This window comes from Argopecten irradians, chromosome 11, assembly GCF_041381155.1.
Source record: "Argopecten irradians isolate NY chromosome 11, Ai_NY, whole genome shotgun sequence".
Lineage (NCBI taxonomy): Eukaryota > Metazoa > Mollusca > Bivalvia > Pectinida > Pectinidae > Argopecten > Argopecten irradians.
In genome coordinates this window covers 31,261,071-31,279,491 of record NC_091144.1, presented here as the reverse complement: position 1 = coordinate 31,279,491, position 18,421 = coordinate 31,261,071, and the positions used below count along the sequence as shown (strand labels likewise).

General features: G+C 34.1%; 1 protein-coding gene across 1 annotated transcript; it reads right to left on the bottom strand.

The window, feature by feature from the left end:
• Positions 1-4,991: 4,991 nt before the first annotated feature.
• LOC138335297 (nucleolar protein 56-like) lies at positions 4,992-18,409 on the bottom strand. The gene is made up of 9 exons (XM_069284318.1): positions 18,157-18,409; positions 17,698-17,865; positions 16,604-16,802; positions 16,068-16,255; positions 15,342-15,493; positions 11,571-11,671; positions 10,295-10,443; positions 9,683-9,804; positions 4,992-5,091 (listed from the first exon to the last, which is right to left on the bottom strand). The coding sequence occupies exons 1-9, from the start codon at positions 18,392-18,394 to the stop codon at positions 5,041-5,043; spliced, it is 1,368 nt and encodes a 455-aa protein (XP_069140419.1). The 5' UTR covers positions 18,395-18,409; the 3' UTR covers positions 4,992-5,040.
• Positions 18,410-18,421: the final 12 nt, after the last annotated feature.

Genomic DNA, 18,421 nt, shown 5'->3' with positions numbered 1-18,421 from the left:
TGGAATATGCTGCAGTTGTTAAGTCATATCCGCATATTCGGTCACGTGAATGGCATCACCGTTATTGTTTTATGTGTGTTAGATATTTGATTTTTTCCCGTCCTATAAACAGCCAGGGTGGATACAGAGGTGTCATGTTTAGAAGGTGGGGGAAAGCCGTAAGTGGTACCTAGAGAAAAAGAAAAAAGCAGAGGTTTATTAATCTTAACGTCGTCTGTGCATGGGCCTTTAAGGGCTACGTAGGGAATGAGTTCCTTAAAGTCCCTGAGTGCGGAGCTGCAGGGAGGATATTCCATTGTTTGTCATTTGAAGCCGATATTTGTCTGAGGGTGTAAGGATGCGAGTGTCTAGTTCTGTGGTCTGCTGGTCATAGTCGATTATGTATACCCACGTTAATCGGAGCCTACATGTACGTAGTGTAGTTTCCGAGGGTGTCTACTGGTACATGTATGGGAAAGGATTTGTGTTCGGTGGATATTGTTTTGTGTATTAATTTGTAGAAGTGTGATATTATTGTTTGTTGTCAGTAACTGAATCGTATATACTGTTGACGTATCTAGCTACTCTGCGTTGTATAATGTATACTTCGATCTATTGAAATTAATGTTGTGTGGGTCCCATATAGCTGAGAAATATTTAATTAAATTTGGGTCGTTCAAGTACATATTCTTTTTTGTGTTGCTAATTTACTCTTAGACTGTGTTATAAGAACTCTATAGTGATTCGTTTTCATTTATGGTGACATTGTTTGATGTGATTGTGGACAGTGTAGTTAGTCATCATGGTGTATTCTGCTACATTTTTGGTGTAATATTATGAGGTTGTACTTGTCTGAGTGAAAAGTTCCTAGACAGTCTTGTATCTCATGCATTGTGATACTGCTTCAAATCATGCTGTAGTTTTCTTGTTCCATCTCGTAAATGATTCTGTCGTCTGCGAATAATCTTAATATAAAGTATTCGAGAAAGTCACTTATCAATGTAGATGAGGAAAAGAATAGGGCCCAAACAGGTTCCTTGAGGAACTCCTGATTTAACTTCTATGCCGTATGATTGAGTGTATTATTATGTAATTTATGTATGTGTTTACTTTTCGTTAATTAATTAGTATTTTAAAGGGCCACTATCTTTCCGAAACGGCTATTAATTTTTAAAATAGGAAATGTAAAACGAGATCAATAATTTTGTAGAGTCGCAGAAGTTATTAACTATACGTTTACTTTCTAGCACACTTATCATCACCCTTCAGAACTGTTTTTAATTAGAATAATTAAAAAAATGTTAATTTTCATAACGCGGGTCGTTTTATGTTTCCCGCCGTCGTCCTAAATGCCGCGCGGTAGTTGACTATCACTGCGCCAGACGGCAAAACAGCGAAATCAATTCTCCACTTTTATCGTAAATTAGTAAATCTTGCATATGTTTGGTGTTGTAACCTCATCTTAAGCCATCGATTATATATTTTCTTTTGTTATTATGTTTTTAAGAAACCTTTAAATTTTTTAAATTTTGGGAGTAAAGGACCATCATGTTTTCGAAACAAATATGAAGTTTCTTAAAAACATAAATGAAATAAGAAAATCAATTTAAGCATTGAACTTCGATCAGTTAGCATTCATAGCCAAAATGCACTGCGTTACTAGTAGCCATATCCCGTTATATTTTTCACAACACCTTTACATATATGATCTGCAAGCGCATGTGGCCTTGTTATTGGAGTACGTTCGTGAAGTCCTAAATTACTTGGCATACAACATACAAAAGCATAAACATAGACGCTTCATCTCGGTCGCTCGTATAGTATAATGTTAGCTATGCAAAGTCACCAAACATAGATATTCCTAGACTTTTTGTCATCGCCGTCGATTTAATCATTACGCGTTTATTGCCAACTATTGATTGCTAATGGCAGAACTCCGAACGCACCTTGCTTTACACAATAATACATTTCGTACATAATCACAGTAAGTGAATAAGAACGTAGGGTAATGTCATCATTATAAAGCACCAACCAACATCTGAAGCCTGGCTTCTGCTACAATGAAGTATTCCTGCCTGGTTTGAATGTTTAAAGTCATATCTAGATATAAAAGTGCTCTACATTGAACGCTTAATTGCAGCCGTGAACATGGGTCGGATAAAACAGTGTGACCCCTACCGCTCTGCCGCTGACTTGTATCGATGTATTGAATGAGTGTATGAATTGAAGAGTTTTACGTGCCGTCACGTTATCGTTTCTGGGCACGCGTTTAAGTGTACTGTAGCCGTGTTATTTATAGACTCGAGTAATGTCGCCAAATCTTTATAGACTCGAGTACTGTCGCAAAATCCACATGTAAATTGGTACTGGATGCTACGCTCCGGCTAGTTAGCTTAACCGATCTATATATCGTCAACAATGCGTCTGTATCTACTTAAAAACAAAACAAATATTCTTCAAATTGCATCAACATTCATTTGACTAGAATTTCTTTAGATATTTTAACAAATCTTCATATTTCTAGTAAAATTGCATAGGAAACGAACCGCCATACCATGTCCAGGCTGCAGGCCGTGTGCAAAAATCAAAACACACGTGGAATTTATAAGACGAGTCCTTATATAAAACTGTCCTATGTTTAGGATTTTCAGTAAGTGGTTCGTAATATTATTAGTGTTACTAGGTTAGTGGCATTTTTAGCCGTACTGTTATATATAATTAGCCATCAGCTTAAGGATCTGATGCCGAATAGGTAGTGAGTTTACTCACGATGTGATTATTGCAAGCCAACGTATCTGCTATCCGATTTCTCTTTCTAGTTTGTTAATGATCTCAAACACACTTATAACTTATTGTGGCAATTTTAACTAACTAGATTATAATATTTTCAAATAGTTCTGATAACTATTCCTGTGTAATATCTCCAGACATTGACATGTGTACGGCGGACTGCCACTGTTTTTGACATGTTCTCCAAGATATATTTCACTGTTTCAGTTACGGTGGACCAATAAAAGAAAACAAACACAGTGCAATTATATAATGTTATTTCTTCTAAATACAACACTTAAAAATTCTTTGTGCAACTTGTCAAGCATTTATTGTGAATGTTTTGTAATGAAATTACCACCTTTATAACATTTCATTGAATTTGCGGTTTCTACCGATAGTAGATTTTTTCAGCATTTTCAGCCCTAAGAAAAAAAGAACATGTGCAAAGTACACTGGTGTGTAAGTTACACAAGTTTTTACGGTATTTGTAATAATTACAATTGTGTTTGGTTATAGCTAACGCAGTACCTGTGGATTGGCGACAGTACTCGAGTCTATAAATAACTAGCTACACTCATTCAATACATCAAGTCAGCGGCGGTAGGGTTTATACGCGTCAATAGCACGGCTGTAAAGCAGTAATTGTTGACCTTCATCTAAAAGGATTTAAGTAATTTAAGTTTTTGATAACTTAATGCATGCAGGTTTCTAACCAGTTCAAAGTTATCCTGGCTAAATTCCACATATGAAACCTGAGACTTAAGTCACATCACTTCATCCTCGATTCTAAAGGGGACAAGGGGATTATTATCGCTGTCTTAATATCCAACCCTGAATTATATCATAGTAAAATTGAAGGCAACATAAGACATGTAATTTCAGCTGAATTTGACCCTTTGATATACATCAAAAGAATCGCATAACGGTACACTAGGGTTTAATGTGTGGCTTTCAAGATGACCGTCGCTGTCTCTGTATTCTTTCAAAGGAAGTCGTTAAAGACAGGATGCAAATACGAATATGTAAAAAATATTATTTATTAGCGCGGATATTCAGTGGTTCAATACCCGATTTACACTTCACAAAATTTAGTGCTGTACATAAACTAGCGCTTCAAAGACAAAAAAAATTAATAACATTAACAGTGGTCATTTTAGGATAAGCCCTTTTGCCTCTTTAGGTTGGTTAGGTCGTAACATCATATTACCACTAACATCATATTACCCTCAAGGTTGGTTTGGTCGGGATTAACGGTCATAAAAATATGAAGTTCCATTTTGATGAGGCCCCTTTTTGGAACACAGACAGTTAATCAAAAGTTAAAAAACACCAAAGTAAAGTTTTTTAAATTCATTTTATGGTTAAAATCGGGTACTACAGATGGTGAAAATTATGCGAGCTTTGAAATGAAATTATGTAACACGAGTTAAAGAATTTAATATGATTCAGTTATAATAATAAGATTAGCGATATTTACATCCACATAATGAAACACAATCGTTGTTACAGTATTTCCAATCTTACAAGAAGAAACTACCAATACCCTGGCAACATGTTGTCAGACTTATGTCATCTTGCTGTTGATACGCAGAATTATACAGTTTTATATCGATTCAATATTGAGTTATTAAAAACTCATTTCACCCCTCTAAACAAAGAGTTTATATGTATATTTTTTTTTACATTGTACACATACTATATATTAACAAAGCTTCTACAAACTGTCCCAAATGTAGATTTTTTTTTTTTTTTTTCTTTTATAAGAATTTATTTCAAAATCAATATTAACAATTTATTACATTTTCCCCCCTTTTAAAGTCTCTTAAAAATTGATGGATTTTTTCCCATGTAAGCACATTTTTTTACTATGAACATGAACTTGTATAATATGAAACAATAACCAGCTGCTTTTCATAATGAGCATACCAACTTCCTTGGAATCTATATTTACTTTAGATATCCCTCTAAAAGTATGTCTTTAGTATTTCACAATCTTATCTGTTTCCCCTTAAATCCTCAGTTAACAACACACAGGTTCTAGTCGTCATTCTTCTTCTTCACTTCTTCTTTTTCTTCTTCTTTTTTTCTTCACCCCACCAGCATCTCCTGCTTCATCTTACTTCCATAGCTACCTCTACTCTTCACTCTTGGACTTCTTCTTCTTCTGCTCTTTTTAGGAGGTGACAAGTGTCTCATCGTCCATATCAGGCCGTTTGTATAGCGCCTCCATTGTAATGATTTTTCTGCAGCACTCTCGTCAGCCTCACGATTTCCTCTTCTTGTTCTTTTTTACTTCTTTTTCTTTTCTTTCTTTGCTAGATGTTTCTGTACCTCTGAAGCCTGGTGAAAATGTTTGGGTAAGTGTTAATGATTAGTGTCAAAAAAGATTTATGAGGGATATTCACAGTCTACTTAATGGTCATCCTAATGTTCCATATTATCACGGACATTAGATGTACTGTATTCGAACAAATTAGCGCCCATGTCCCTAATTAACGCACCCCCTCCCCATTTTTTGAGGAATCGACTTTCAATTGCCCACGCAACTGTATAGATTTGAAAATATTAAGTTTTATTAGCACCTTTTCAATTTTTTTAAACGCCCTTTGGCACTTATTGGGTCGGAATAATGGTACTGGAACTGGGGGGGTACTGAGAATGGGGTAACAATTGAAGGCCGCGAGCGTAATGACATTGTAGGTAATAATTTGATAAACGCTCTTATTTTATTGATGCATTGTAAACTAAGATTTCACTTCACAAAATAGTTTGTACATAGTATCTCGCATCACGAAACACAAAAAACATATCTAACATTAACTGAAAATAGCCCTCTTTAGGTTGGCTGGTTCGGTCTAGGGTGGTACCCGTATACATCCATATCTAACAGCCTAAGGTGCATTCTAGGATAGCCGCTCTTGATGGTACAGAGACAGTTAACTCACCACGTCACAATAACAACAAAAGTAGTATTTTTAAAATGCATTTTAATTGTATACTATAATGCGAGTATTAACAAATGTGTGACAAGTCGTATGCGAAAGCTTAACGAAATGAAATTCATGCATAACAGGAAATAATAATTTACTACTAAATTGTTTCCCAGTTAGAAAAAAGATGGATATTATTAAATCCACATATGAACACAAAAGTTGTCAGATTTCCACTCATACATGAAGAACTACCTAATACCCTACCAAATGTGTCAGCACTTTATGCTCATCTTGCTGTTGATACGCTGAATTTTATACTTTTTTATCTGAGCAAATTTGAGTTATTAAAACTATTCATCAATCTCCCTCTAATAACAAAGAGTTTATATGTATATTTTTTATACATTGTACACATACGATATATTAACAAAGCTTCCACAACTGTCCCAAATGTAGATTTTTTTTTGCTTTTAATAAAGAAATTATTTCAAAAATCAAATAAACAATTTTATTCATTTTCCCCCCTTCTTTGTAAAAGTCTATCTTAAAATTGATGATTTTTTCCCATGTAAGTCACATTTACTATGAACATGAACTTGTATAAATATGGAAACATAAACCAGCTGCTTTTCATAAACCAAAAACCAACTTCCGTTGGTATCTAATATTATACAACCATACCAATCTTCTCCTTGTATCATATTTTCCAGATATCCCTCTAAAGTATGTCTTTAGTATTTTCACAATCTGATCTGTTTCCCTTAAACCTCAGTTAACAACACACAGGTTCTAGTCGTCATTCTTCTTCTTCTTCTTTTTCTTCTTCTTTTTTTCTTCACCACCAGCATCTCCTGCTTCATCTACTTCCTTAGCTACCTCTACCTCTTCACTCTTGGAACTTCTTCTTCTTCTTCTTTTTAGGAGTGGACAGCGCCAATGTCCTCTTCATAGTCCATCTATCAGCCGTTTTGTATCGGGCCTCCATTGAGTTTCCAGCAGCCACTCTCGTCAGTTCAGCCTCCGATTTCTCCTCTTCTTGTCTTTTTTCTTCTTTTTCCTTTTCACACTTCTTTGCTAGCTGTTTTCTGTACCTCTCTGAAGCCTGTGAAAAATGTTTGGGTTTAGTGTTTAATTATTAGTGTCAAAAAAGATTCTATCGAGGGATTTCACAGTCTACGAATGTCATCCTAAGTTATCCATATTAATTCACGGGAATTAGATGTACTGTATATCGAAACAAATTAGCGCCCATGTCCCTATTAAACGCCCGCTCCCCCTTTTTCGAGGCCTCGAGTTCAATTGCCCACACTCATAACTGAATAGTGTATTTTAATTGTTATTTTCAATTTAAAGTGCAAATGCTTTTTTAATTAGATGTTTTCAAAGACAGTTATATACAAAGTTTGGGTCAATACGGATACTGAAAATATTAAATCGTAATGACAAAGTAGGTATAATTTTTGAGCAATTTCTTATTTTATTAAATGTAAAAAAAAAGCATAGTTAACGTAATGAAGAAATGTGAGTTTCAAAAAAATTATTGAACATAATAATCGGCGTAATTTTCGCTAATAAAATTATGCAAAATTATAAAAATTATTTATTTTTTAGAATTTCCCAAATATGATTCAAAATAAATAGGTAAAATGTCTATGCAAATACACGATTTCCACAAAGATATCACAGGGAAAAAATCGGGACTGATTTTATGCAAATAAAAATATAAAACTTTATTAACCAGCTAATTGTGGAGTAATACCTATTAATTACAATATTTTAATCAGAAAATATTAGGTGATTATTAAAATCCTATTTCAAAGATCTCAAATGCTTAACGAAAGATTTCAAAGATTTTTTTTGACACATTCATCACATTTAACACATATAAAAAACATGTCTTTATTTTACAACTTTTATAAAGAAATAATTGATTTAGCAATCAATATCTAACAATTTATTCATTTTTACCCGTTCCGTTTGTGGACAAGTCTCACTGGCTAAGTACCGACTTTAGAATTTTTACACCATGTGTTGTGTGGTATGAAGCACATCCGCTTGATGTGGTCATGTAACTGTATAATTAAATGCCAACGAGAAAACATTTTAGAAACCACGGAAAGCTTGCTGATCATAAAGCATAAACATTCCACAGTAACTGTAACTAAAAGCAAGTAAGTATTGACCAAGATATCCCAGAAAGTATGTTTTATGCACATCTTATCGTAACCTCAAAATCTTACGAATAGCTTAAATCAACACACAGGTTTAGAAGGTGCATCATTTCGCAGTATCTTTCATTTTTCTTCTTCTTTTTTTCTTCACATCCAGCACCATCACTCTCCTGATGGTCACTTCCAAACTACAAGGATCTAACAGCTATCAGATTCAAAGTTTTTAGAAGGAGGTTTCTTCTTCAATTTGGGATATGGTTAGAGCTTGAAAATTTTATATTCACTCGATTTCAAGTGTTAATTATTAGTGTCAAAAAAAGATTTTTATGAGGGATTCACAGTTCTTCGTGGTCATCCTAAGTTCCATATTATCACGGAATTAGATGTACTGTATTCGACCAAATTAGCGCCCCATTGCCCACGCATAAAGAAAGACCAAAAATACACATAACTGTATAGATTTGGCAAAAATTACGGTTTTATTAGCACCTTTTCAATTTTTTTAACGCCCCGGGCGCTTATTGGGTCGAATACGGTACTGAGAACTGGGGGATAATGACATTGTAGGTAATAATTTGATAAATCTTATTTTATTGATGCATTGTAACAATTCATGTTTTATGAAAGCACTTCTGCTTTTCCTACATTCTGCGTAGCCAGTTATGCAACTCAAATTTTTTCCTTATCTGGCTATAAGGATATATATGGTTTAATCATTTCTCAACATACATTTCACAGATCTGATTTTTAGTGAAAATAGAAATTAATAGGAAAATAACCAGCTATATAGTAACATAATTACAAATATTTTTACCAAACAAATCCGTTTTATCTCAAATGCTTCGAAAAGATCTCTTGAAAATAGTTTGAAAGATCTCTCATCACGAAACACTAAAAACATATCTTTATACTGAAAATAGCACTTTGAGGCAAGAAATAAAAGTTTAGCGGATGAGGTTGTATTAAAGCACAAAGACTTTACAGCCGTGCTACCTCAATTGTACAAGTCAACGGTAGAGCGATAGGGGTTAATATACACGCAACATTCTCAGTTGGGGTAGCACAGCTGTAAGTCCTTCAAACTTAGGCTTGACAACTACTGGGAAAACAAGATTTAGTACATGATGATTATATAGCCACAATGAACATCACCAGATGTCACAGAGATGATATCAATTGTAATAGAAATGATTCGTAGTGCAATATAGAGGGTCCTGAGGGAACCTGCATTATAGATCATCCACTTTAAGTAACGCAAAGCAAGTAAGTACTGTGAAATCATTAATTTTCGTGGGGGTTTAATATTCGTGGATTTCGTTTTTTGACCAAAATCAACGAATTTACATCCCCATGAAAGTATATATACCTATACCAATGTCATGTAAGTTTATGCCTTCAGAAATACACAGTGTAGGATGATTATTACCTCACTACATAAGGTCTATTTCGGGGACAAGCATGACAAGTTCAAAGTTGGAAAATATTGTTCAAACAAAGATAGTCTTCAGAATTTCATAGACTTCATCTACATTTACCAACAAATAATTGATTGGGTATATCATGACTCTATCTATATGACACGATAATTGTTTGTTGGACACATCTGTAAAAACACTGGCTGAGTACCGACTTTAGATTGTGATTGTAACTGTGTTGTGTGGTAGAGCTTAGTTCCGCTTGAGTGTGGTCTTCTCCACGAATTTAAATGCCAACGAGATTGTAAAATTTTAGAATCCACGAAAATTGAGCCCAACGAAAATAAATGATTTCACAGTATGTGTAACTCAAAAGCTTGACCAAGAATAGGACATCTATGCCACAACTAACCTCTTCTACTGCCAGCTTCATGACATCCACATTTTTGGAAGGTGCATCACCAGTCTCGTAGAACTTGAGTCGGTCCTCTACCTGCTGTCTGAGATGGTCCCCGAACACGGAAGTAGGATACTCTGTAACATATCAGATCATGGCAGGCTTTAGAAGGAGGTTTCCAAAATCACTTGTGGGATATGGTTGGCAGGCTTGAAAACTTGTTTTTTGGGCTATTATTCAGATAATACTGTGAGGGAGGGTTGGTGAGTGTTTTTATTTACACATAAAAAAAGGAGTCAAACTTTTACATAAAGTTACATATGATTTCCCCAAACTTTTCATAATGATATCAATTGTGTAACTCCAGAACTCGAAGTAATACATAAAAAAAAGAGCCAGAAGAATACTATCTTGCCTTTTAAACAATCAAAATATTTTCACTGAAATTAATATGTTTCTGAAAGCAGTACTGTAAATGTGAAGACAAGATTAACAAATTCAGAATTGCCTATCAACATATGGTATTCAGAGACTCTAGTCCATAAAGGCAATGTCATCATCCATTTGTTAATCCATCTACGACTTATTTAACAGAGATCCTTACACCTTATCTTATTTATTTCTCACCTGAGAAGCAGTCAATCCTGGAGGCAATGGAACACTTGTTGGCCAAATAACGTGAAATACGTCCCTTGTTCTGTGTGCCAGCACGACCGATGAATGTTGAGTGGAATATCAGTCCATATTTGGGTGTATTTCCTTTGCTCTTCAGAGCTCTGTAAAGTAAAATATTTGATGTGAAATGTGACATATAAATGTTTCTTATTGTTTCTGCTGGATGTGTCCTGCGCCTAACTCGATTTGCCCTCTTCTACTTCCAGAATATAACTTTCGTTCACTCGATTGTAGCACTTCTACTTCTGGAAGCTCTTCAAAAATCTGTCATGTAGTTTAGGAGTTTGTCGGACAAAGTTGTGTCTACAGATGAACAACCCGATTCCAGTATACCCTCCTCCCTCAACTTTGTTGATTACACATACTGATTAAAAAGTCTGCATTACTGATGTTTCTGAAGTGGCTAAATAGATACACCCCCCCTCACACATAAGTTACACCATTTTCCAGCAGTTAAATGTATAAAAGAGCGAGTCCAACACGGTAGTTCCTTCCAGTAAGCTAATTTTTTAATCAGATAGTTGTTGACATGATTCGACTATAAGCGAGTCGTGCCCAGAACAACTACATGTTTCGACTCGAAGCTTAGAGTCGAAACATGTCAACAACTATCTGATTAAAAAATCAGCTTACTGGAAGGAACTACCGTGTTGGACTCGCTCTTTTATACATTCACCTGGATTACAAGTGAGGCCTCTTTATTCTTTTGAATCCACGGCCGGTTCCATCAAGAATTTCTACATTTTCCATAACCCAGGATGTTGCGCCTCCACCCCCCGTAGTGATCATTTCAAGCAGTGTAATAATGTAATCTAGCAGCTTACGTCAGAACTATAAATAATGTGAGACATAAATCATAAAATGGCCCTGTCTCCACATCAAATCTTTACAGGACAGAGAAATTTGACAGGATGAAATAGGACTGACTTGAGTTACATTTTATATGTTTCCTTCTCCCCAAAGCCATTGTGGCGACATAATTCAAAACATGTTCTTAGAAATTATCAGTGACATAATTCAAAACATGTTCTTAGAAATTATCAGTTGATGAAAATATATCACAAATTCAATGAACTAATTAGGGAAAAGACATTAACTCAGTCACCCCTAAAGACACATTGAAACTCTTATAAATCAAAGACTAGACCAGTCCATTATAAAATTTCAGCGGGGAATGAGATAATACTGCATCAAATTTGTTTCGTATTTAGTTTTTAATTGATTTTACCTGAATAGTGCTTTCTCTGCACCAAGGATCTGTACTGTGGAGGCTGGATACTTGGCGAGGTTTGTTAAGGATCCTGCATGAGCTATCAAACGGGCTCCAACCTGTAGCAAACCCAACATCATATATACACTTATAAAGACTTATCTGATCAGTTATGCATGAGTTTTTTATTACTTTGAATAAATTGGATTTGTTATGGATTAGTTAAATGACGCTGTTTTGCTTTTTTTGTGTGTGTCTTAAGCTTTCACTCCTTGTCAAATCCATTATCTTTTAAATTTTATGGAGTTGTTTTATTGACCTGATGTGTTCTTCATTTGACATTTATGATTCTTCATTTTTAACTTAGATCCATATATGTCAATCAGGAATGATTTTAATCAAATTAATGACCCATACTGGCATAGGTTAGTTTAGTAGGCAGTGTCTATATACCACTGAAAAAATGAACACATATCAAATCAAAAATGTTTATCTTACTTGCGTCTTTTTGTACTATTTACAATAAATGTACCTGTTGGTTCTGTTTTATGAAATCAGAAATGGCTATCATCACAAAATTCAGAGACTCTAGTCCATGAAGCCAATTTCATCCTTTTTTGTTGATACAGTAGCAAGTAAAGGCATGCATATGTGAAAATCTTACAGATACATGTATATTGAAAATATTACATACAAGTATCTAATATGCTTTCTGGTAGTGATCCATTACTGTGAATAAGCATTTTATTAGGTATACAAGTTTTAGTGAAAAAGAATAAAGTTTGTATTGTTACATAGAAATTAAAAGGACTGATGATCACTCATTTCGAGCAATGTTAATTTGTACAAAAACACCCACTGTAGGTAACTGCCCTATCAGAAATGGCTATCAACATTCAGTTCAGAGACTCTAGTCCATAAAGCCAATTTCATCATTTCTAGGCTTTATGTTAAGTTGTGAAAAGCTTTCAGACCATTTACTTTGTAAGTTCTTTCCTACACAATTCAATCCTCCGCTATTACCAGTACAACTCTTTAAAATTTGCACCATTTATATTTCGTAGTTTCGTATACAGAACTACTTATATAGCTAAGTTTGACTGACAGACAACTTCTAATAGACTAAGATGCGAGCACAGGGGTTTAACTACAAGGTACAATAATTCTTCTAAATGCAATATATACGATTAAGTTTCAATGGTGTCCATGTTATATTTTCTTTTTGGTTAATTTTGAGTATAATTGGTTGCAGTGGAATTTGGATAGGGTATACTGTAACCAAATTTAAGCCCACTGACAATGGTACGATAATGAAGAAATAATTTGCTAGGGTTTTGAATTTGAAGGTTTCAGTACAACCGTGCCCTAGTTTATCAAAGATAGACCACCCAGGAAATTTACACTGGCACTACAAAGAAGTATCACCCAGGAAATGTACCCACTATATAGTAGATGTATTTACACACATGGCTATTGATACTAAAATGTCAGGATATAAATAGAAAAAGAATTTATACAAGTTTTACAATGACTTGTAGCACTAATTTATGTATTATAATAGTAGAACTTCTGTCATATTAAATTGCAGTTATTTTGTTTTTGGTTTTTCATTTCCCACATTGAACACATGTACTGTACAAGACTCAGAAATGGCTATCAACATTCAGTTCAGAGACTCTAGTCCATGAAGCCAATTTCATCATTTCTAGGCTTTTACATTTTTGTGTGAAAAACTTTCAGTTTGTTTACTTTAAATTCTACACAAGTCAAACTCTTCACCACTGTAAATAATATTTACACACATGGATATTATGAAAGGAATTCCAGAAAATAAATTGGGGGGGGGGGGGGGGGGGGGGGGGGGTAATACATACATGTACAATCGCTGGTACAATAATTTGTATGTAATAGAAGCACTGCTGCCATAACAGATTTGTTTTTTTAATTTTGTCCTTCCATCCTCAACTTAATTTGACACATACTGTACAAGACTCAGAAATGGCTATCAACATTCAGTTCAGAGACTCTAGTCCATAAAGCCAATTTCATCATTACTTGTCTTTCCCAGCAGAACAATGGTAAATGTTTTAGCAAGTATAAGCAATCAAATTTTACAATTAAAATTTCACTTAAAAATTTCTTTTTGAGTCTATTTACAATATTGACTGATCATGACAAGACTAAACATTACCTCCAGCAAATATCTCTATTTCTATACTTAGACCAATACATACGTTCTTCTAAACCCCAAGAATATTAATTGATCAGAGAGAAATCCCTCCAATCAGATTAAGTTGTATTTCATGTAATTTCCACTCTAATAAATTGTTGTTAAACATACAATGTGTGAAAATTAATGCACAGATATTTGATGATTCATATCCATAAAATCACAGACATACCATTCAGATAAAGGGAAAGAACATCATATATTTGAAAACCAGCCATAGATCAATGTCATGTTTTAATCTATCGAGTAATATTGAAACACTGAGTTGCATTACATGACTTGCATCAGTGATACCGGTATAGATCAGAACCTCCAGAGTTGTATCATGTGACCAACATCGGCAAAACGCATACAGATCGGAATAGATCTGAACAGTTCAGAGATTTCCAAGCTATTTTAAATTTGTACACATGAAAAATCAATATTCAAATTAAATTATTGAATATGAACTCTACCAATGTCAGCAAATATGAAAAGTTTAAAACTTAGAGAGGCAGAGAAAAATATGTAGAACAGTTTAAATGCTTTTTCTATAACAGAAAGACAGCAAGTCATAGACCATACAGCTTTGAGCATAAATAATTTCTATGAATACTAACTATGATAAATGAGTTCTGATCTCTTTACAAATGTACTCCCTTACCGTATCTGTTAAATTTACAATATTATTTATATAGACTTAATTTAACTGCAATTTCATACAAGACTCAGAAATGGCTATCAACATTCAGTTCAGAGACTCTAGTCCATAAAGCCAATTTCATCATTACTTGTATCGGTGACTATCAAAATTGACTTTTAATTTCTTGAAATAAATTCAAATCCCCAAAATAAATTTTGATAATTAATTGATTTCTTTTATTAAATATAAATACCTAGGTATATTAGATGATGCTGTATATCACTCGACTGTTCTATTTGCTATTTGAATTTGCATCCTGTTCAATTTCCTTATATAAGTATCACATGTTTTACATTAAAGATTAGAGTTTTTTAGTCAAGTTTATTATTTTTCTTTGAATGGGATATAAATCTTGTTTTATACTGAAAAGACTGGTATAGAAATACAATTCTAAAACACTATTACAGTTTTTTATTTCTTGTCATTGGTTTTGTTCATATTCACCTTTCTAAACATTGCACAACATTAAGATTGTATTATATTACGGTTACGTTTAAACAGATCCTATTGCCATGAAGGAGCTTAGGACAAAGATTAAAATATGTTAATGTCATGTTATCTGTAAAAAGGTTTAATTTCAGAATTCAAAATTAATTTCTCTTTCCAAGTTTCAGCGATTAAGAAATAACTTTTAACGATAAAATCCACAAGACTCAGAAGTGGCTATCAACATGATTTTCAGAGACTCTAGTCCATAAAGCCAAATTTCATCATTTCCTGTGAATACATTCCAACCTTGTGTAACTCTCGACAGTCTCCAATCTATGGTCACGAGTCATGAGATAATTATATATCTGTACTGTGTCGAGTAGAGTAAGATGTCTAAATCTACTAAAAGTCAAGGGTCAACTGTTCTATCTTGAGCTTAATAATTTACCTGTTCACCGATCAGTGTGGCAAGGTTTGGAGCTACCTGGCTCATTTTACTGTGGAGGTACTGGGCTAGGCTCATCCGGTATTCAGTAAGGGAGATAACTTTGGTGGCAAACGTCTCAATGTTTAACAAGTCAATGGGTGAGATGTCCATTCCTAATGTGAAAATACAAAGTACATCACAGTATGTTAATATGTTTCAATACACATAATTAGGAAAAAATCAAAACAATATTATTTAATAACATAGATTAACCACATGTGATATTACAATACATTTCACTTATATACTGTATTTAACCTAAAGAGGGCGCAGGATGTGGGTAATTGGCGATGAGGGCGCCCTTATTAAGTTCATTATTTCTGAAGTTATTTGAAACAGACAATAGCCCAAAAGCTTGTAGCTAGACAGTTGTCACTTCAAAGGGAACTGCCACCAACTTTGAAACCGGACTATAGCGAGTTTCCCAGCGAAAATCCTTTGATGTTTTCAAGCACGTGGACCCTGTTGTCTAGACAGAACACTGGCAATGGAGTGAAAGGAAACGTGTCAGCCTGTCATGATGAACCAATGTTTGAATGTTTAATAATTTAATCAGAGGGATGTTGATGTTACTCAAGCAGTTTATGAATGTGTACATCGACATTAGAAATGCATTTAGCCAATCTGTATTTTGATCTGTAAACTTCTACACAGTTATTTATGTTAGAATTAGATAACCATACTAACCCATGGATGACCTTGAAGCGTCCAGAATGGCTGAAGCCTTGCCACTGTCCATGACAATCTCCTCTAGGCCTTCCAGTTTGTCATCATCAAACTCTTTCCTGTTCCCTATGTATCGAGCTACCTTGGCAAACATGTAGTTGTCATTGACAATCTTCACCAATTCTGGGAAGTGGTATGAGTACCATTCTCTGAAAAATTAACAGTTAACCATTATATTTCAACAATGACGACAACTTTTTAAATTTTCATTATATTATTTTGAAATGTTATTACATTCTCAGAAATGGCTATCAGCATTTGGAGTTCAGAGACTCTAGTCCATAAAGCCAATTTCATCATTGATTTCTGTTTTTGGTAGTTTTGGAATAAATGTTTTCTTAGCGATTTAATCTATAAAAGATAATCTAATTAATCATAAACTTTGCATTGATGATTTAAAATTTACAGGCGAGTCAGAATAGTATTTAACCTAGTAAATCATCAGGCTCATATTCGGTAGTTCTTTCATCTTGACCTGATATTAATATGAATTGTACCTGATCCTCATGGAAAATGTGTTGATGTTTTTGTCCAGCTGATCCAGTAAGCTGATACTCTGTATGATCATGTTGTCCTGTCGGTTGACATTGAATTTGACCTTGGCTCTTGAGTAGCTGTGACCAAGTCCCAATTGTGCCTTACTTTCTGACTTCTCATTTAGCCCCTTGACCATTCTACTGAAGTGCACCCGGATTCCTAAAGGTATACATGTATCAGATGATATCAAATTGTAAAACTCATCTTTTCCCTTTAATTTTCCAAATATTGTCAATATTAAACAAAAAGTTGATAATAACATTAATAATTGATTGATTCAATCTAAGTGTTTAGATGATATGCATAATATGTTTTACTTGGCAGAATTTTGCAATATTTCAAATAATTGAACCAAATGATTTTCTAGAGATAATGGTTCTAGAATGGAGAAAACTGATCAATTGATTGATGATTGATTGAAAGTGAAACCTAGTCTAAATGACCTAAGGGAAAGGTTTCCTGGCAATAGTCCAGAGATATCCTCCCTTTGCTGATAGGAGAAACCACTGAGAAATACAGTAGAAAGTAGTTGAGTGACACTACAGTTTTCTCCATTTTCCTTTACAAATGTACTCCCTTAACTGTTAAATTTGTAACATCATTCATAAAGAATTAATTTAATTGCAACTTCATACAAGACTCAGAAATGGCTATCAACATCCTGTTCAGAGACTCTAGTCCATATAGCCAATTTCATCATTACTCGTATCGATGACTATCAAAATTGACTTTCACCAAACAATACATGTTTTGGGGATTTAATTTCTTGAAATCAATTCAATACCCCATAATTAATTTTGATATCAATTGATTTCTTCTATTCATTATAAATACCTAAGTATATTAGATGATGCTGTATATCACTCGACTGTTCTATTTGCTATTTCAATTTGCATCCTGTTCAATTATTTATTTATAAGGTTTATTAAATTTGCATCCTGTTCAATTGTCAGATTACATCTGACACAAATATCTGACAAAATTTGTTTCTCATAACTATTATATACAATCAGAGGAAATCCTGATTTCTTCTTCTAGCCTTTTTTAATTATACCTCTCAATACTTCAGGTACTACGCCTATGTGGTTGGTCTTGAACCCTAGCTCTTCTGTTATGGCGGCACCAATCTTTGAGTCTGCCACTCCAACCACAACTTTCTCTTTTTTACCAGGCTTAGGGACATGTGTTTCGAGGAACAATTTGAGGTCATCATGCAGCAGACCTAATAAATAAATAAGCGAGTAATTCATGCACAAATCATAGGAATTGTTTAATATGATTTTCTCTGCAGTTTTAATGAAAGAACAAATCAATGACTCAATTTTCATTCAAACACTTTCAGCAATTAAATGTTTCTTTTATTTATTTTGAATGAATGATGAGTATTTTTTCCGTTTATATTTTTAGGTTAAACAGTCCAGAATTATATTTTTCAATATTTCTTTTCGCCACAATCTGCTGCTCGCAATGTTTTATGAGCGAAGCAATCACTTCGCTTGACAATTAAATTTACCTTCTGAGATGCTGTTGATGTTGTCGAGGGCATTTGTTCCACTTTTAAAAGGAGAAAATGCTACTAATTGGACAATGGATTGGAATTTACTTGGGTCTGTAACGCTTTGTTCAACTTGGGGAATTTGCATGCCCACCTCTTCAAACTCTTTGACCCTGAATAACGCATACCCTGAGGCATGCTCATACAGAGCAAAGAGCACTTGAACTCCCTGAAAAATTAAAGAACAAAATTGCATGCAAATATTTAAAGTTATTATAGATAT

Coding starts and splice junctions, on each gene's coding strand:
- LOC138335297 (XM_069284318.1), bottom strand. CDS start 18,394: ATGCAATTTTGTTCTTTAATTTTTCAGGGAGTTCAAGTGCTCTTTGCT. Junction 11,672..15,341: donor CCACACTGATCGGTGAACAG/GTAAATTATTAA, acceptor GGTTTGCTACAG/GTTGGAGCCCGTTTGATAGC. Junction 10,444..11,570: donor GCAGAGAAAGCACTATTCAG/GTAAAATCAATT, acceptor TTTACTTTACAG/AGCTCTGAAGAGCAAAGGAA.